Source organism: Triturus cristatus, chromosome 3_2 (assembly GCF_964204655.1).
Source record: "Triturus cristatus chromosome 3_2, aTriCri1.1, whole genome shotgun sequence".
Classification (NCBI taxonomy): domain Eukaryota; kingdom Metazoa; phylum Chordata; class Amphibia; order Caudata; family Salamandridae; genus Triturus; species Triturus cristatus.
In genome coordinates, this window is record NC_140584.1 from 930,760,271 (window position 1) to 930,782,004 (window position 21,734).

At 45.3% G+C, this 21,734-nt stretch overlaps 1 protein-coding gene across 1 annotated transcript in view; it reads left to right on the forward strand.

The window, feature by feature from the left end:
- LOC146858828 (uncharacterized) overlaps positions 1–21,734 on the forward strand; it is a 1,229,505-nt gene that overhangs the window by 1,007,654 nt on the left and 200,117 nt on the right. Inside the window, exon 30 of the mRNA XM_085647127.1 lies at positions 2,870–2,927. Within this exon, the coding sequence (XP_085503253.1) occupies positions 2,870–2,927 (58 nt within the window). The remainder of the gene's footprint in view (positions 1–2,869; positions 2,928–21,734) is intronic.

Below are 21,734 nucleotides of genomic sequence, written 5' to 3' on the forward strand. Positions count from 1 at the left end.
CCCATATAATCTACAGAATAGTTCTCACCTGTGGTGGTGGCACCAAAGGAAGGCGGAAAGATTTGGTTGTGCATAGACCTTTGTGATCTAAACAGAAACATGTGGGTGGACAGGCAACCACCTCCAAACATATCAAAAATGTTACCTGCTATGGGAGGAGGGTTAGTATTTAGTGTAATTGATATGTCTGCCGCTTAGCATCAAATCCCTCAACATGAAGATTTGAAACATCTTACATTATTTGTGGCAGCAATGGGTGCCTTTCTATGCTTAAGAATGCCTTTTGGATTCGCATCTGCCTCATCGGAGTTCTAAAGGGCTGAAAGAAATGTTTGAGGGACTTTATAATGTTTAATGTTTCCAAGATAACAGTGTCATTATTGGGAAAATGGAATTGAATATAATGAAGTATTCGAGAAAGTAAAGAAATGCCTAAGGAAATGTGGGTTGATGTATAAAAAAGAGCAATGTCTTACAAAGTTACTTACCTAGGACATGAAATTTGAAAGATGGAAAAAGGCCCAAGAAAAGTATTGTAACAGCAATAAGAGATGCACCAAAGCCTGACAACAAGGATCAATTAAAATCATAATTGGAGCAGAATATTGCTTTAATTTTGTAGACAAAACTTTACTGAATTTGTAGAGCCTCTTAGGGTACTGATGAAGAAAATGCTATCATTGAATGGAACAGTGAATGTGAAAGTATTTTTGCGAAGGTAAAAAAGGCATATTACTGACACCTACACTAAGACTCTTTGATGTTTCAGCTAAAACCTGCATTACTACTAATGGTAACAATATAGAATTGAAGCAGTACTAATGCAAGTGACAGGTGGACAAGAATGGGGAAAGGATTTCCTTCAACACATCCACAAAATGCTGAGACCTTATATTCTGTAATAGAGGGAAGCTCTTCTGTGTTATTAGGGTACAACACAAAAAAGTCAAGCATTTTAAGTATGAAGTGTGGGGTCTACCTTTCAAAGTCAGGACTGATTATAAACCATTAAATCATTGTTCAAAGGTGGAAAGTGTTTGAAGGGAAATGTAACACCAAAAATATCAAAGTGGATGCTGTCAGAGCTCTTAACAAAATTGTGCATGAGACAGTGGCTCTGTTGAGACCTCAAGCCAATGGATTGGTGAAAAGAATTAATTGTCTAGTCGTGAATTCCATTGAGCTATCTTTGGCTAATGGTAATCCTTGCAGGAGAGAGTTGAGAGAACTGGTTTGGGCACGTAGAATATCACCCCGCTCAGTAAAAAGAGTGTTAACGTTTGTATCTCTCAAAGGGAGAGAGCCTGGGAGGCAAGACGTTCCTCTATGGTAAAAGAGTAAAGACTGTGTGTGGGTTGATGAGAAGGCAATTAAAGATAGAGTCCCTGAAGTACAAAAGAAATCCAAGCAGTGATATAATGTTAGGAAAGGGGTACAAAATGTGAGTGTGAAGGTCGACGACTGGGCTGTAGTAAAAAGGGGAACTGTGGTTAGGAAGGGTGACAACAAGTTTTCTCCTCCTCTCAAGGTGATGAAAGTGAAGCAGAGTGTGGTGGTATTAGAATATGGATCAGTGTGGGGATTAGGGAATGTATGTAAACTAGTGAGGTATCCTGGACTAGTTGTACCTAGGGGGTCATTAATTTATGTTATATGTTTTTTGTATATATATATATATATATATATATATATCAGTTGCAGTATATATATTTATTCTAGAATATACAATTTGGGATGTTAGTTTTAAGTTATTTTATTTCATTATGTAAGGAGGGAGATATGTAGAGTGAAAGAATATTATCCATGTAATGACCATAGGGACTGTGGAATGTAGGGTCAGAATGTATTGGTATGAAATGTGGAAAGGGACCGTGTTCATGAGAACTGAAGAAAGCTGGAAGGCACCGTGATATGAATAAAGAACTTTTTCAGTTTATGATCTTGCAGCCATCTTTACAGGGAGCCTCCATGTTGTTGACAGTAGAATGGTAAATCAGCAGGAGTCCTTTGAAAAAGATGACAATACTGCCAATATGTTGCCCTCTATATGAAACTTAATGTAAGTGTACAAACGTGTCTCTTTCAAAGAGTTACTGTTGTGACACGTGATTCTGTAAGTCCCTTCCTTTGACGAAGAAAGTTTTCCTTGCTTTACCTGCTTTTTTAACACTAACCTCTATGAATAGGGCAGTCTTTTGGTGAGCTGGTGCAACCTCAGTTAGTACATTCCTCCTCGTATACATTTTACTGGAAGCCCTGCCTCAGTTAAGGGTGCCAGGCTCCCAGTGGGATGGCACAGCTGTTTTTATGGCATCACGTCTTCATACAGGAGGTACCATCCTTATAAGGGGCCATTCTCCCACAGATCTTGCACATGCTCTTTCCTAGCAACCTGGTGGTACTGCATCCTACAGGCAGTCACTCTTATAGACACATGGCTCTGAGTTGCTCAAAGGATGGAACTTTTTAATAAACTAGGTATTCCTTTCCTTGTAAGCACAAATCCCGTACAAGGTGGGTAGAATGTGTAACTCCTGCACAGAAAATAATGGAACTGAAAAACACTTTCAGGGAAGAGGTAAAAATAAATTGTTTCTTGTGAAATGTGGAAAAATTATAAATGACCATTGTTAAAATATTAACGTGACTGGAGTGCTTGTAATCATGAATAAAAGTACTTTCATTGGATGTTGGGTTCATGTATTTATCATTGTGGTTGTTCCCGGTGAATCAGAAGCCAGTCTTTTCTTTACCTGGAGAGGTAGCTCTCCAACAGGCGCCCTTATGTACTAAAGACTAAGTGTAAGTGGATAAACTGTGGGTTTTGTACATAGTACCAATTTGCTCTATGTCACTTTTTTCATTACAGGCAATATGTGAAGAGTGGCATATACAGTGCACCATTATTCCAAGGCAGCCCCTCGCCAGTAAGTATACAGGAATAAGGGTTCTTGCTTTGTTAGCCATTCTATCTTGAGTGCTGCAATGCTTCATCTAATGGGTGATTCTATTTTTCTGATTTTACTTACCCCAATCCTGATTAGGCCTGGGCAGTAAATTCTGTTCCTCTCGCGGAATTTGGGTAATTTTGCGTTCCGTGGAGAACGCGGAATTGCCCGAAATTCTGGTACACTTCAGGTTGGATTCTGGGGTACCCTTATAAGTCCCTAGTATATGGTATACTATATACCCGGGGCATAGGTACCCCAGAGGCCTCTCAGGGGCTGCAGCATGTATTATGCCACCCCTGGAAGACCATTCAAAATGACACACCAGGTCTACTACAGCAGCCTGTGTAAGGTGGTGTATGCACCCTTTACTTAGATATAGGTTCACTATATCTATCCATATCACTGCACATATCAGTCACCCCTATGGCCGGCCTTATCAATCCTGAAGGCAGGGTGGTGGGTTTTATGTGAGAGGGTGCCCATGCATGAGCAGAGCCCCTCTGCAGCCTTCAGAACCTCTTTTCCGGGGTTGTTTGTAATGCAGCCAACCATATACTCTTAAGTGCATCATAACCTCGCTGTAAATGCTAACTTTAAAACGGCTGCATGGAAACATGTCGTGTTTGGTGTCAAACACCTTGAAATCATACCTCCACACCAGTAACTGGTGTGGGAGATATGATTCCACCCTACTAGAGGTAGAAATATGACTGCACCAGTACACCCGCTACCAGCTTTACAAGCCCTGGCATCACAAAATGGATGCTGCCAGCCACAGACACGAGTCTGCCCTCCTGCTGCTGGACGAAACTTCGGCAGGGGACGACTGGACAATAGGTTTCCTGTCACAAGGAGGTGTGACCACCTCCCAGACAGGCTTTAGTGTATTGGGGCTGGGTGCACGGTGTAGGAGAGGACAAACAGAGGAAACAGATCTACAAAACCTCCAACTTACAGGGGTACACAAAGCCATGGAACTGGGTCAGCAATGAGCACAAGGGGAAGCCCAAGACTGGCCAAAACCCTACAACAAAGGAGGGGCATTTATCTCTCCGTCAATGTAGGGGCCCCAGTGTTGCACACAGGGACAGGAATCCCCCAGCCCAAGCCAGCAGGGAGCACACAGCATCATACAGCAGAACTAACCCATACCTGGCCCCAGGCCAATAAGAAAAAAGTGAAGAGTAGTTCAAATATCATAAGAGCATCACACCATCTCCAACAAGTGGAGCTGGGGGGTTGGGACATACAATAACCAAGAAGAGATCGTGAGAAATAGGAACATCCAGCAGGCCAAGAAGGGAGAAGAGTGAGAATCCCAAACCAATCCTGCACCTCAGGAAGAAAAAATAGAGGGGGGCCCTCATCTGTCTTCAATCAGTGGGGACTCCAGTGCATCACAGTAAACGTGTACACTGTGGCCCCAAGCCTAGCATGAAGTATACATAGGGGAAGATTCAAACCCTGCAGCCCACTGTCCTGGGGAGGGTATGAAGAATCCACATTCATCAAGTGTTGACAGCAACATCCAGAAAAGCAGCCACAACCATAAAAAGGTCAGGTCAAACAAAAGTACCAGCACCACTCATACCCAAACACTAGGGTGGCTTGGGTGCACACAAAGCCAGTATAAACCAGACCACAAGCCTAGAAGGGCCCACGAAATCAGCAAAAGCCAAAACAACAATCAACTGCAAGGAGAAACGCCGCAAAAGAACCCGCAAAGTAAGCAGGAATTCCCATCCAGGGAAAGGAACCCAGGATGACTTCCTCCCAAAGGAGACAGACCTTAGTAGAGATCGTCCTTTAAAGGCATACCTCAAGGGAGGATTTTAATGTATTTCCTCTTTAGAAAGATAGTGGAGTGCCTGTCTCTAGTGTGTAAACATCCCTCATGGCACAAAAACTGGGATGAGGAAGTGATGAGGCAATTAAATCTTTCTATGCAGCCATGTATGTATATGTTTGGAAGTAAAAGCAAGCAGTACATAGTAGCAGGCAAGGAGAACCAATGTGGTAGTGGAGCGGGAAAGTTGGAAGGATTCAGACTTTTCTGCAGTGGCAAGAGGAGGAGCCAGGGTTTTTTCCTTGAAGTGCTTACTGGTCCAAAGAGCTCAAGGAGCATTGTGGTGGTAGATAAGGTGCTACCTTGAAGATCTGTTTGTTTTTTTTAACCATAATTTAGAAGAGATACCACAGCTCTTCTGTACAGAGGCATGTAGTTCCTGATCTTGGGGAACTATAATGAGAATACTAGTTTCGAGGTGCTTTATAAAAACTGAACAGCTTTCCATTATCAATTCACAGGACACGGAGCAAGTGGAGACACTATGCTTGGGGAGCCATCAGAAGTCTTTAGGGGATATGAGTTGCATTGTGTCTTTTTTGATGTTTCATTCCATACTGCACTCCTCTAATGCCCCATGTTTGAAAGATATGAGCATGAATAAATATAGAGTTTACTGAGTGTGTTCCAACCCATCCACCACATCCTTGAGATAGCCTTGAAGACATGTGAGTTTTATCCTTAGAGAGCCAAGAAAACAAAGGAAATGACTTAGTCACCCAATTAGTGCCAAACGGTATCTTTGGCTCTGTGACACCAATAACAAGAATACCCTTTCACAGATACAGCCCAATTACCACCAATGTCCCCAGAGCCAAGATAAAATGCCTCACAGTCTACTACTGCAACTCCAAATGAAGCCCCCTACACATCTGGGTGTAGTGTTGTGACCAATTTGGAAACTGGAACCAGGAGATATGATTTCAATTTTGGCCTCTCCATGCGGCCAAATTGTCCATCTTGGACAATCACCGTTTTAATTATTCCTCTGGTCAGGGCAGATGTCAGGGTCGGGAGTACTTTAAATTAGATGTAAAAGTGCTAGCAAGTGTCTGCGTATACGTAGTAAGAAAGTTGGATTGAAACTTAACACACATAGCTCCAGACTCACAGTTAAAAAGTGTAATTATTTTCACATATTTCATATATATATATATGACTTCAGGAATTATTTTCCAGCACTCCAGGATTTCTCACATCTTCATTGTAATCACAGTGTCAGAGCAAGAATAGAACCTGAGGCTGGAATAGTGTGTTAAGATATTTCATCAGTCAGAGAAATTAGCAGACGACATGCTGATTCTACGTCAGCTATAATCAATTTGCCATGAAAGTATGATTGAATATAATCGTACATGAATGAGAACCACTGCTGCTGGTTTGTTGCTCCTGCCCTGTTGCCTGGGGTATTGCCATCAGCTTGCTAGAACAGAGGGGGACCGAAGTCCCAGCGGCTACATCGAGCTGCGCTGCCTGACACCCACGGCGCTTTATCACCCTCATGACGGACTACAAGTCCCAGCACCCTCTGCCCCAACATCAGGTGCTGCTGGTGAGGGGGAGGCGTGGCCACTCCGCTTATAGCGCTGCCTCTCCCACCGCGGCGCGAGTCCCACCGCTGCTGCTTTGTTGTTCCTGCCCTGTTGCCTGAGGGTATTGCCATCAACTTGCTGGACCAGAGGGGACTGGAGTGCCAGCGTCTACATCCGGCTGCGCTTCCTGACACCCACAGCGCTTTATCACCCTCACGATGGACTACAAGTCCCAGAACCCTTTGCCCCAACATCAAGTGCCGCTGGTGAGGGGGAGGCGTGGCCACCGCACTTATAGCGCTGCCTCTTCCACCGCGGCGCGGGATGCGCGCGTGCGGCGCCCAGGCCAATGGCGGGCCCGTCCTTGCCCGTCATCGCCAGGAAGAGGCAAGACAGGTCCACCCCCCTTTTGTTTGCCATCTGGAGCTGGAGTGCTATGAGCCTAACCACGAACTGAGAGGTACTGTGTGTCCACCCTCCCTACTTATACTCATTTATAGTCTAAATCTGGCCAGTGACTGAACTACTGTTGGGAAAGTCTGAAGAGTCAACCTACGTAATCGCAATTACCCTCCTTGTCATGGGGAAGAGAAAGTTGATGGAAGGTGGGGGGGAGGGCTGTAACGTGGGTAGAACTAATAAAGGGGAAAAGGCAAGGAAGGCAACTAAGCATCCTGGTAACAATTGTGTATTGGACCGTATAGATACGTTAATTGAAGAATGTGAGGACATTCTAGTATTGGATCCAAATTTGAACATACACGGGAACAAGTCTCTCCCCTGCTTAGCTCAACCTTCGTGTGTAGGCTCAGACAAGCACCCTGCTATCCCTGCTATGTTCACAACGTGCAAAAAAGGTTCCAAGGTTACTAAGGGAGTGAGTCAAACAAATCTAGCTAGGGAGGATGATTCCCCGGATAGCGCTTCCAGCCTTGCAGAATTAGATGGTAGTCATCCCCAAATTTATGAGACTATAGTAACTTGTACGAATAGGTATGCTATATTGTCAAATATCCAAGGGGAGGGAATTATGCAGCCCCGTACCATCTCCAGATAACACCACAGAACCGGTTGTAATGCAAACACCAGATTTGCAGGATATACTCCATGTGGTACACTCCCTCCGAAACCAAATTGGGACTATGAGGGCATTGATAGAGAATTTGACTGTGGCCTTTGTGCTCTTGTCTGAAGGAGGGTCCCTAGGATTAAATTGTGTAATTTATGGAGCTATTAACCCCCCTCCACTTAGCCAACTAACTGCTCAGGCAAAACCAAGTGCCCCACTAAACACTGGTGGTCCGAATAAAGCTACCCAATTGTTAAGCGTGGTGACTAAGCAGAAAAAGTCCTTACCATCCTTACCATTGTGCCCTACTACTAATAATGTACCCCACTACTTGTAACACCCCATGGTTACGTAATACAGAAACACCAAAAAGTCACTCATCGCACGATAGGAGCACTGACATTAACACTCCTTTACTCACAAACAATCAGCATAGTACCCAAGAAGGGAGGTGGGACCAGGGTATTGCTAAAGTACACAATAGTCATAGGATATATTTGGTGAATGTGCCAAAGTTGGATCCCAGCAAAAGTATAGAAAGTGTGGATTCACTGACCAATCAGGCAACACACTAGATACCCCATGTAAAGGGATATCGCTAAGTGATTGGAGAAGATATCACTAAGGCGCGTAGACTTACTTCCCCTACCAATCGACCGGACTGCATAGAATTAACCTTCCAGAGGGAGGAGCTGGCCGAAAACCTATTTGCCCTTGAATTTAGAACTTGTTCCCCTGACTCGTCATCCATCCAGCTAAGGAGGCTCCCACCTGTAACACAGACCAGTTACCACCCTGGGCAGCCACAAATAGGCAGGATGGGTAGTTCCACACTAGAATGTAATGACTGACTGGCAGGAGAGCCCGGACTATACCATGGTTGTGCTGGTAATTCAACAGTCCTCAAGGGTAGCTATAGAGATACGAACTCTTACTGCAGTAATAGTACTGCCAAGCCTACTCAAATGGTACCACCACCCAAAACCCAGTTAGCGTCCCAGTATGAGCCCAGTCAGATCTCCTCAGGGGAGCCAAATGGTTTAGCGAGTACATGTTACGCTACTGGAAGTACTGGTAATTTGACAGTCCCTAAAGGTAGCCACACAGTCACAAATTCCAATTGCACTAATAGACCCGCCAAGGCCATTCAAATGGTATCCCCATTCCAACCTCAGTTAGCGTGTCCGAGTGAGTCAAGTCAAATCCCCATAGCGGAACCACACGCCCTATCGAGTACTTATCCCACAACTAGCAGAGGCACACTGATATCATGGAACATTGCGGGCTGAGTTCTAAATGTTCATCCCCGGAATGGTTTGCTTTTATCAATTGTTTTGACATTTGTCTCTTCCAGGAGACATGGCTCCTGGCACCACAACACTGTGCAGGTTTTTTAAATGATCATTTCCTGGCAACAAAAGGAGCAAAAGGTCGGCCCTCAGGAGGCTTGACCATATGGGTCTGCCAAGAATTAGACATTAGTATAAAGGAGCTCCCCTCTAAGAGTAATGACATACAGGTATTCAGGCTAAAATTAGATCCGCTCAAGAGCATTGACATCTATAACATTTACGTGAGGGGAACCAGAGGAGGAAAATCCCAAGTTTTAGCGGCTTTGGGCGAATTTCTCGAGTTATACTAAATGGATACCAATGCTATTATTGTGGGTGATTTTAATTCAACCTTCGAGCCACTTGCCACTGCAGAATGGCAACTTTCTGACGAAGAAGACGCCCAGTGGGATATCCCGAAACTGGAACTTGACCCAGTGAAAAAGTGGACGGAAGTAGTCATTCAGATAAATTCCATCTGTTTAGAGAAAGGGCTAAGGGCATTAAATGGCAGGACACCCCAAGACAGATCGGGGGCGAATACATTTAACAATGGATATAGTAAGAGCAGGATAGATTACATCCTTATGGATTTAAAATTTTGACACACAATCGATTACATGGTTGTTAGAGATCGCCCCGAAAGCGATCACAATCCCCTATGTGCAACCTTTAGATAGTGGAAGCACGAGCCATCACATGGGGGAGAGGTCGAACTGTATTCTCAGGATGTTGTTCCCACCAATGACATGAGACATCTTAAATGGGAATGAATAGTAGAAAATCCTGCGATCTTGGATAGTATTTTCAAAGACATCGATAATATCCTATTAGAGTTAGAAAATATCTTGTCCACCAGCGACCCACTGGACCTTGTCACCCAGTCTCATGAAAACTTTTTTAAGCATATGAGAACCTACTTTGTTAAGTATTGTAAGCCAAAGAAATCATTAGGCCAGAAGCCCTGCCGCTGGTATAACAAGGAATGTAGGCAGGCAGGAGCGCACCTTGGGAATGTGATTAAAGATGGGAACCCTGCTCTGGTACGTGCAGGCATATAAGAGTTCCATGTTCAAATCTAAACGCTCCTGGGATGAGAAACGATGGTAGGACCTTAAAGAGGCTAGTATCCAGAATAATAGCAAATTGTTCTGGAATATTATAAAATGGGATCGTGGGGGACAACCCGAACAACTGCTAAACCATGTCATGAAGGAAGATTGGGTCAAACATTTTAAACCCCAATATGCACGAAGTCCAATTGCGAATAACATGGGTGACCCCAGTTATGCATTCTATGTAGAAGAGGTTTTTAACATGAATGATGTTGTGTTAGCCTTTGAAGCAGTAGCAGGCGGAAGAGGCCTGGTCCAGAGGTGTTCCCGCCGATGTGTTTTTACATGACAAAACAAGATGGGGAAGATGCATTGCTCTAGAGGCCAGCGCAGTTGCTCAAGGTGCCCCCGTACCGGACTCTTGGAAAGGAGCTGAAATAATCACTGTGTATAAAAAGGAGACGTCTCACTACCGGGGAATTACCGACCTATCAGTTTGATAGACTCATTGAAAAGATTGTGGGTAGGATGATCCTCAATAAGATCAACGAATGGATAGATGAATATAGTATACTGACCCCCCTGCAGGTTGGGTTTCGGGCATACACCAGTACCATTGATCAGGTGTTCCGGTTTACTCTATTACTCTGGAAAACAGTGGTCCTGGGCAAAGGCAGCATATATGCTGCCTTCGTAGATTTAAAGTCTGCGTTCGATCTTGTGCCCCACTCCAGCTTGTGGGTGATGTTGCAGGAATTGGGGTTGCCCAAAGAACACACTTATAATGAGACTGCACTAGGCCAATTACTCTAAAATTCACTGGGGATCCCAGGGCATGGTTACCTGCTCGTTTCCAGTAGAACGAGGGGTGCGCCAGGGCTGTGCCATGGCACCCACCTTATTCTCCCTGTTCATCAATGGAATAGTTGACTGCATGTCACCCGTGTATACTGATCCCCCGATTTTAGCAGGTGTTAAAATACCAATTTTAATGTTTGCAGACGACACAATGATAATTTTGAAGACCCCGAGTGGGCTCCAGCGAGCCCTGTTAATTTTTGAAAAGTTTTGTTCCGATCGTGGTCTCGAAGTCAATGTGTTGAAAACTATATTTATGGCTTTTAACCCGCACAGAGCTTTTAAAGGTAGCATCTCAATGAATAACCGACCATTGGAACAAGTTAGAGCGTTCACATATCTGGGGGTAAACATATAGAGTAACTTAACCCCTTCGCTGCTGCGGACATTCCGCTGCAGCGCTGGGGGGGGCAGGGGGGCAGCGCGGTGGGCCTGTGCTCATGACGGAGCCGCTCCGTCATGAGCCACAGTTGAGCTGTGCTCATGACGGAACGGTTCCGTCATGACTCCGCCCATTTGCGTTGTCGCCCCGCACAGGCGGGGAAACAGCGCCGCGCAGGCGGAGCGGCCGCCAACAGGATTGTCATGACGGAACCGTTCCGTCATGAGCACACGCCAACCGTGGCTCATGACGGAACGGTTCCGTCATGAGCGGGGAAGGGGTTAAAGTGGAACCAGCAAATTGACTTGGCAACACTCAAGCACTGGCAATTGTCGGGAGCAGTACAACTGGAGCACAAGAAAGGCACTTACTAAACCTATTAGTCCTGTGCTCCAAGTTTATGATATGGCAGTGGTCAGCTCAGCCCTCTATGGTGCAGAACTATGGGGGTTTGAGAACACATCCAAACTTAGTGTGTCGGAGAAAAGGTTCTTACGTAGCATTACCAACCTCCCCCAAAGTACGCCATTGTGTCCATTACATTATGATCTTGGAAGAAAGTTTATATCAGATATTGTAAAACTACGTCTAGTGCTATACTGGCACAGGCTGTGGACAACACCAGAATTAAAGCCATATGCCGCGGGTTTTATGGACATAATCAAATCTGATAGCTTCCATAAAATTGGTTGGCTCCGGGGTATTAGAGATATCCTAGTTGACATTGGTTTGAGAATGCTCAGGGAAGATCCGACAACAGCTAGTTTTCCCTCAAAAAAGTACCTAAAGGAAAAATGCTGGGAGGTGATCACTTATAACACCTTGAGATATAGTGAATCATCCTCACTGACAGGAACCTTCCTAGAATTTAAGCACACCTCGTACCTTGAACCATACTGGGACATCATAACAAAACCACTAGAGAGGAAACTGTACTTCCAGTTGAGGGCGGGCTCGCTACCCTTAAGATCTTTTATGTCTAGATGATCTAAATCAAGGGACAAGTGTCCCACTTGCCCGGCCCACAAAGGATCAGTTGCACACATGCTATTTGCCTGCCCAGCCTATGCAACTCCCCGTCGGGTTGACTGAGGCCCTTATGCAAGTTGTAAGGCACAAGTAGGAGTGCGGAAGCTGAAAGAATCTTATGTACTAGCACTTCATCTACTATTGTAATTGCTGTTGCAAAATATCTTGGGCGGGCATGGGCAATAAGGTCGAAATCAATGTCCTTATGTAATTTGTAAGCTTAAGTGTAAACATTGATCAAGTGCTGCAAATATTTTTATCTACCTATTGTATTTGGTCTCTCCCGAGTCCAAAGGTTTACAAGAAGAAGCTACTCTCGTTGTGACCCCCCCGACAATGAACTGTGCATGATTTTTTTATCTTTTTTTAATAATATGAAGTCTTTTTTAAACTAATGTTCAGTTTTATTGAAAGTCGACATATGTATTAATCACACCTTCCGAATCAGATTTCTATATAATGATGGAATAATTTTGTAAAACGCTTTTATGATTATATGTTGAATAAAGCTTGACAAAACGGAAAACGGAGAACCACTCTGGGGTCTGCTCTGAGAATATATTCTGTGTGCTTATTTCATGTAATAAGCGTGTTACCACTTTCTCACAAAATAGTTGTTAAGGGAAAAGAGGCAGAGGGAGAACAGGATTAGCCCAAGATGAAACAATTTGGTTAAGTAGGCAAACTGACATGACAGCACAAGTCTGCCTGCTCCAGTGCCTATAACATTCCCACTATGCCACTTTGTTGAGCAGACTGTGAGACTGGGCCGTCTCCCCTGGGGGAAGCTGTCTCCTCTGGGCTAATATCAAATGTGTGTTCTGGAACTAACTTGCATTTAACAATGATTAACACTGGTGAGTTTGGGGCTTGAGACAGACACTCGAAAAGCAGTTTGAAACTAAGGAAAACTGGAAGATTGCCCTTCATAGTTAGTTCTGGGTGTTGACAGCACAGCTATCAAACAGACCTATTGCTAACACTAACATGGATTTCGGTTTTCCCCTCTCACCCGTTGGCTTCCTGTCACCAGACTCTCTCACCCATTGGCTTGTAACTGTGTCAATCACGACTTGGTTCAGCACAGTGGAGTATTCCTCTCTCACATAATGCTGTTTGCTTTTTGGGTGTACCCTTTCATCTCCACTCAAATGCTTGCATTGTACTGCATCAAGGACTGCTTTACATCCATACTCCTTTCACTCGCTCCTGCTGTCTCCTTTTCATGTGTCTCACTGTAATGTGCTAACGCTGAATGTGTTAGCAAATTAAAGACAGAGCCTTTGGCTTTGCCAATGCTTGTTTATTATCAATTTCTTCATTTCGAGGCCTCATCGTGACTCCTTTTATTGTGTGTACCTTCTGTGGAGGTTAGTTTTTCAGCCACTTAGACTGGTGTGAGAGTATTTACAGCCATGTAGGCAATGACACAGGTTTTGAAGACCATGCAGGCCCAGAGAGGCGGGCAATCCTTGTCAGTCATGCTGGAGATTGCATTTCTGTACTTCTTAGATGAGTCAGACGGAAGTTTTGCACTCAATTTTGGCTCAGTAGACAGAAATTAAACGCTGTTAAACTTCCCCAGTTTATTTGTCACAAGTATTGCCAAAAGCCCCAGGTATCCATGTTTCTTCTTGAAACCAGTGAGCTTTTAGATGTGTTGGTTCTGGTGTGAATGGTAAAATTATTCTTCTGCAATACATCACTTGGTGAAAAGATAGGTTTTTTGTGTTTTATTATTAAATAGGAGTTATTTTCGGGGGCAGAGCATGACTGTCATTAGTGAGAATGTTTGCCTTTTCATTGATTCCTTCTTGCATAATGGGAACTCCATGTTGGGAAGCAACTCTGATATAATGTTGTGGAGTGGAAGGCTTGATCTTTTTTGGTCTGGCTGTAAACACCTTTTGCTCATTACTTCTCATGACATTAGTTCTTCCAAGAAGTACAATAAGACTGAAAGGGAGACTATAATGTATCCTGATGCCTCCTATAAATGTCCCCAATGCAACACACCAGAGACCGACGTCCAGCACATGATGCAGTCTTGCCCCTCTACTGAATAGAGATCAATGTCATACTTTTGGAGACCTCAGGCCATGCAGTACGCAATACGCTTGAGATATGCATACTTGGGCCTCTCTCGACTCCGAACCGGACAGAGCAGCGGGGAAATACATTAGTCTGGTATTAGTGTTAGCCTGCCGCACCTCCACTTTGAATTGGAAGAGTGCCGACGCGCCAACTGTCCCTAGGTGGCACTTGGCTGCTGGTAAATGGTTCGAATTCCAACACCACACATCACATTGCCTATAGCTGGGGCACTTTGTTAGTGGCACTGAACGTCTTCCTCGGCTCTACCCTTTTGTATCACCAACTTAAGGGTATTTTTTTATAACTCAGTACATTTACTCTACTGATATGACTATATGCCAATAGAAAGACCTTGGTACATATACCCTACTGATATGACTGAATACCAGTAGAAAGACCATCGTGTACAAGAGACTTACCTGTTATGACAAGTTAAACTGCACAACAGTACACCTGCATGTAATAACCTCCATGTAACCGATACGAGAGTTGCGATGAGCTGGTGGTGGGTGGAGGTGGGATTTTTACATATACGTACCCTAAAGTTCCCAATGAGCAGCAATGGTAGAGTAAATTCAATCCGTTATGTTTATTTACAAAACGTTGATTGTATACTCAAAAATGGCTGAGACATATGCAAAAATAGAACTCGCAGATACTATATCGCAAACAAAGTTTAATGCATCCAAAAGCTATTCATGCTATTCTGAATATTGTAATATGTACCTCGCTGCATGTATATCTGTAGAAGCCAATAAAAATATAATTTTTAAAAAAGAAGTAGAGAGAGAGGCCTTCACAGCCATTGACTTTTATGTGCTTTTCTTGATTTGCTATTGCTTGGATGGACTGTCCATCAAGTTCATAGTATTTCGAGGATTATTACATTGTCCCATTTGAGTTCTCTCTAGTTTTGATGATGAAACCTTCAAATAGCCCTTTTGCTTGATTATAGATGCAACCTAACATGCTGCTTGTAACTTGTAAAACTTGTCATTAAAAGCCAGTGTGAGCTCGGTTATGTATTTACTTAGCTGACACAACAATGTTTTCGTTGCTGATTTAAGTTTTTTTGTTTAGGGAGTGCTGTTGTGTGGATGATTTAGCCCCTAATAAAACATCTTCTAACTCCTTTTCATAACACTATGCTATGTAGGTACAGCTTCACTCTGCTATTGCAGTCTGTTGATCAAAGGGACCCTCGTCCATTCTTCAGTATTATTGTATCCAAATTTTGCTTCATTATGTGATTTTCTTTGGAGGACAGCAGGCCAAACACACAGTCACCAACTTTTATTAAACCCTTGCCCTGACAGAATGGCAGACTTATTGGCTTTGTCAATATTTTTGTAATTAATTGGGCTAGATTACATGCAGAATATAATGTTTTGTGACGGGTGGCCTGAACTTAATCCTGCAGATGGTTTTCAGAAAGAGTAGAGTAGTTTTGTGAAAATCGTGGTCTTTTGGGAGAATTGAGGCATGTCTTTCTGATCTTTTTTTTTTTTTTTTTTTTTTTTAAACTTATTTTTATTGCCATTTTCATATTTCACACAGTGTACATTATACAAAGTTTCGCAGAGTTAAGTCAATTGTACATCCAATGGTGGTACCGTTCATCTGTGTATACTGGTGGTACGTCAACGGGGAGCATGCATAACGTATAGATATATCGTATTGCGTATACCCTGTTGTCTCAGGTTCCCGATATGGCACATGAACTGGGGTGGAACAGGGGTATAACCTGGGGGACGGGTGTGGAAGGACATCCCCAGTTACTCTTGCCTAGGTATGTAACGCCGTATGGGGGAGGCTCCTCTGTGACTCACGGTTGCCTATCATATGTGGTTCGACCTAGAGCTGCAACAGTATACCTGATACTGGGGCTGGCCATGCGGTCATGTGGTCGGTATTTCGGGAGATTGGTTAGGGAGGGTCTGTGACTGCGTGTGCCGGGCTGACGGTGTGGGTAAACCATCTGTTGAATCTGTTCCCGGGGTTAGCCGCTTGAACTGATATAATAGCATGGCCCATTCCATAGATATAGGGTGTTTGCGGATCCCTCTCACCTCCTCCTCCCGCAATGTCTCCTCCTCCGCCGTCGCCCATTTGTGTGTAGCCCCCACCCAAGCCCCCAACGGTGGACCGGTGGGGGAGCGCCAGTGCATGGCGATGCTGCGTTTGGCTAAAAGCACCGCAAGGGAGAGAAACCGGGTCTGCACCCTGTGCTGTTTACTTGCGTGAAAGACGCCTATGGCGCTGGCCTCCCATGTGTTCATGTAGGTCAGCCCTGTGAGGGTACCCAAAGTAGTGTGAATGTGGTGCCAGAAAATTTTTATAATGGAACAGTTCCAAAACATATGTCGGAAATCTGCATTCTGTTCATGGCATCTGGGGCATAAGAATTGAGTGTCGGGGTAGAATCGTTGGAGGCGCGCGGGTGTTAAGTAGGCCCTGTGCAAAATGTAATATTGGATATTCTTAAAGCGTGCGTTCCTTGAGACCTTCTTAGGGTACTTCAAAGCCCTCTCCCACTCACTCTCATGGAGCACACGCCCGATTTCTGCCTCCCAGGTGGCTCTCAGGGTCTCCAGTGGTTTATTAGTCAGTTCCCGTATGGCTTTATACAGCCATGTAGTTAGATGGCGTCCTGCTCCCATGTGTAGGATCATGTGGAGAACTGGGTGTGTGCGTGGTTCCCCCTTGATTAGGTCCTGATATGGTCGGTAGCTATCTAGGAGTTTACGGTGAAGCAGGAATTGCCCCGGGGGAAGATCGTATTCTTCCGTAAGGCTGCGGAACGGTCTTAGTTGCCCATCCTCGAACAAAGACCCCACTTCTGTCATGCCACACAATGTCCACGTGCGAAGCGTGTTATTTGTGTAGTAGTGTTCCTGTTTGGGCCATCCCACCAAGGTGAGTAAAGGGGAGTACAAAGGGGCCCCCGGGGACATGCGGTGTATCCGCAGCATGCACCTGCGTGCTACTGACACCTGTAGAGGGTATGTGCGTTTTGGTTTAGTGTCAGGGAGGAACAGGCGACGGATCTCCGGAACCGATATCCGTCCTGCGATGGTGTGAGTTTCCACAGTGTACCTGTCTGCCGTCCAGTGAGACAGCCATTGCAGCTGTGCTGCCAAGAAGTAGGCCTCGAATGAGGGGGCTCCCAAGCCGCCCTGTGTGGTGGGCAACTGCAATTTTTTCAGGGCTATCCTGTGTCTGGCGGATCCCCAAATGAGTGCGCTGAGTAGGGAGTCTAGGTCCCGAAAAAAGGCTCTGGGCGGGATTACCGGCAGATTGGTAAAGAAATACAACAATCGTGGAACCATAATCATTTTGGCCAATGCCACTCTCCCAATTGGGGCCAACTGGAGGCTCCTCCAAAATCCGATCGCTGCCCTGATACCCGCCAATGCCCTGTTATGATTACCCTCGAACATATCTGTGGAGGAGTGGTAGAGACGGACCCCGAGGTATCGAGGGGCCTCCGCGCTCCAGGGCACCCGCTGATCACCCAGCCGAACCTCCTGTGGGGGCAAATCCGGATGCAGCGGGTATATCGTGGACTTATCCCAATTCACCCGCAATCCCGAGGCCACAGAAAAGTCCGTCAAAGTCTCCCAGAGGGGGGTCAGGTCTTCCGTGATGTCCCGTACATAGATCAATAGGTCATCAGCGTATAAGGAAACGCTATGTACCGTGCCTGCTACCGGGATGCCCCAACTCTCCCCCTCCCTCCGCAGTCGTATGGCGAGAGGCTCAACCGCTAGAGCAAACAGTAGCGGGGACAACGGGCAGCCCTGTCGCGTGCCCCGCTGGACCGCGAACTCCGTCTATATGCATCGGCCCAGGCGTATCCGCGAGGTCAGCCCGAGGCATGTCTTTCTGATCTTGATGTAGAATTTGTGCACTTGGACATTAAAACCAAATGATTTTTGGCAGATCTGTGTTAAAGAAATTGCTGTTAATAATTTTTGCTCCTATGATTGCCCTTACTGTTGCTGCCCTTTTTCATGTTTCTAATGTTTTCTCGTTCTTGAGGAGTAAATTTGTACTCATAAAATGATTTATTTTCATGTTCAATTAAACCAGAATAGTGCAATTTCACATGTGTGATGTAGCTTGTTTTTTATTAGATGTTCACAAAAGTTTGGAAGGCACATTCTCTCCTAGGTGATAATCAGAGACGTACCGCTATGAATTAAAGGAGTAATAGTAATTCTCTGTCCAGGGTGGAGAATATAGGGGATCACCCCCAAAATTGAAGGGAAATAGGCTAAGGGTGTTATCCACGGAAAAATATGTTTCTGTTGAGAAACACCAAGAAGGACGTTGTAAAATGCAGTGGCGCTTTTGTACTCACATACTTAAATGTACACGTGTTACCTTTGTGCAGAAGAAAAAGTTTGTGAAACTAAAAACTGCAAATGTTGCACCTTTGCAGAAGTGCTGCTGAAATCCTCTTTGAATTCCAAAAGCTGGAAAATCAATACGCATAAACCTACAGGAGCATTTTTTTTTACGAATTCGGCACTAAATACATCCATTCACATAAACATTTAAAGGTAATTCAGTTTACCCTTCGCGTCACAAATAAAAAAAAATATCAGTTCAGTTAGCGCTTAGCATTCACAACGACTGCAACAAGCCGGCAGCGCTAAGTATATGTGAAAAGGAAACGCAATACTTGAACGTGGCATGGAGTACGTGGTCTTCAAATACTTTCAAAATAGGGGTTCAACCACTTGTACAGAGTGCAGCACGAAATGAATTGGTGTTATCATATCACTTGATGACACACATTTTATTCTCATAAGAATGATGAAAGGCTAAGTGCCTGAAACCACTGACTTATCGGACATGGCTTTAATAACAATATGGTAATTAATTTTCAGAGTGCTGAAATGCACCCAATATGCAGAAAAAGTGCGATTTTCTAAGAGACAGAAGAAACGATTGTGGGAGGAACAGGTAACAATTGTTGCCAGTATTTTACTACTTTAATTAGTACATGGGCGCGGCTGAGCTTGCGTCGCTCCTACTTCCTGGCAGGAGTTTCGCTTGCTCAGCCTGCCAGGTGTATATGGATAACTGTACTTATGCTACCGGTGCTGCACTTGTTCTCTGGGGAGGAAGCTTGCTGCCTATTCTGTGCCATTGAATCTCCTCTGATCAGTGCTTGGAATGAGAAGTGCAGGTACTCTGTAGCAGAATACCTGCTTGTAGTGCCGGTACTCTCCAATTAAAAGTATTACTTGAGAAGTCCCGGTACTCTCCTTCTCATAAATAAAAAAGTGCCGGTACTCCGTACCGGGCAGTACCGGCCCACTTAAAGCACTGCCTTTGATTACAATGGGAACAGCCTCCAGAATCACTCTTCTCACTCACATCGGAGACTCCGAGGATGAGAGGTACACTTCTTCCCCCGTCTCCGTTAACCCTCTCTGCACTCTCATACCCTCATGGCATCTCTCTGAAGTAATTTCTTCCTGCCCCAGTCTCTCGGTTTCGCTCCCCCTCCCCCACTCCCCGCTCGCGAATATGGGAAATCACTCTTGTCCAAAGTAGATCGGCACTTTCCGTCACTCGTGACGTCGCTCACTTTGTAGGAGTCTCGCTCGCCTGGGGCCTTCGTTCCGCAGCCTGTGCAGTGCGAGCTCAGAGGCCCTGACACTGCCTGGGCGGGGTGGGGCTGGGCGGCGCGGCGGCTGCGAGCCCCGGGGGGGCTTCCACAGAACGAAACACTGCTGGCTCCCGTACCATAACCAGCCTCCTGCTCGGGTGTGGCTGAATTTCAAAACTTGGCAACCTGAGAAGTCACAGGCCAGGGCAGGGCTTCACGTCCCGTGTGGAATACCGCACGCAAGGTGTATTGGGAGAGTGTTTTACTGTGGGTGCGCTCCTCTCACCGCGACACGATGAATAATCCGAGTGTACCTGGGGGCCGGTCATCCCTGTATGAGAGCCCGTCTCAAATGTCCTTATTACAGGGGACATCTGATGTCCCGCCTGCAATAAAGGAATTATGTAGCCACTCAACAGCTATACATTATTACAGTTGAGTTCTGACTTGGCAGTGCCTGGGGGTGTCATTCAATGTAAGTACCTCTTCTTATAGAAACAGGTAGAGGTCCCTGGTGTGATGTATATTAATCCGCCTTGCGCTCGACGTTACTCATTTTGTACGTCGATGCCACCACTTAGACGTTGTACAGTGCTAGTGGATTTTGCCTTTGCCCTCTCCCTAAACCGAACTTTAATGTAATGTACTGCGTCACCCTCTGGCGTCTAGCAAGGCTATTTCTAAACCTATTACACAAAATAAAATGTAAAAGGCAGTGTAATGCAGTGATGCCACAATCGCTACAGAAGATTTCCACCAATGATCCTTCAACTGTGCGTTGGCAAATTGAGGGAGGTGCAGCATAGCGACAGCAGTTTTGCATGTGTTCAGGAGAGCCGAGCCACAGCAATGAAAAGACACTCACGCGCTATGCTGACCCACTCTGATGCTGGAGTGTTCCAGGATTTCTTCTATTCTACTTCGCAAACTGAACCTGGTGGCATGGATGTGGTGTACGTATGACTAAGGGGCCGATTATGAGTTTGGAGGTCCGATGGACTGTCAAACCCACGGAGGCAGTGCAGCTACTGCCGCACCAGCGGCCTGACTGCCGTATTTCGAGTTGAACTGCCATAGGACCGATGATACCACCAAGGATCTGTGATCCCTGGTGGTCTTGCAGCGGTCTAAGACACGCAATATGCGCCAAGCATATTACAAGCTTCTTCACCGCCACAGTTTTCATGACGGTGAGCCCGCCCTAAAAAGTGTGGCGGTGCGGAAACTTGTTGCCTCATGGCCAGGGGATGCATTCAGTGAGACTCATGTTGTTCCCCCCTGTGTGCATGCACCCCCAGTTGCTGCACAGCATGGATTTATTAGTCTATGGCTCTATGCCATGTAGGAACATGCTGTGGCGCTCCCATTGCGGCGCCTTTCAGAGACTCAGATATGAGCCTTTGGAAGGCACCGCCATGGGACTGCTGCTGCAAGAACGAATGCCTGACCTGTATTCTAGTTGGAAAGGGGTGCTGGCGTGGTGGCCCGCTCCAAGACCACCAAACTAGAAATCAGGCCCTAAGTCTGACCTGTGATATCAGGTGTGTATCAGATATAACACTGCTCCCCATCAGGAACAGACTGGCAGAACAATAAGAATAGTAAATATGTTCATCAACAATCAATAAAGTTCAGAGTCCAACAGTCTTTGAAATGGGCAAGGGTGAGTACGGAGTCCACATTTACCATCTCTCAACCTGGCAGGAACTTTGAATTGGATGAGGCTGGGAGTGGCTGTTTTTGGTAAAGGTGGGAGCCAGAATAATTTGGAACTGTTACAGAGAATGTTGTCCTCTGGAGTCAATGCTAGAGTTAATCTTGGTGAGTGTGAGAAATTGGGTTTTTGGTTGAGGGAGGCGTGAGCTCTTCAGAAGCAACAGCCACAATCCTTGTCAGGGTGAATCGCAAACAGTCACTAAATTAATCACTGCTTAACCCTCTGGTAGCTTGGCACAAAAACAGTC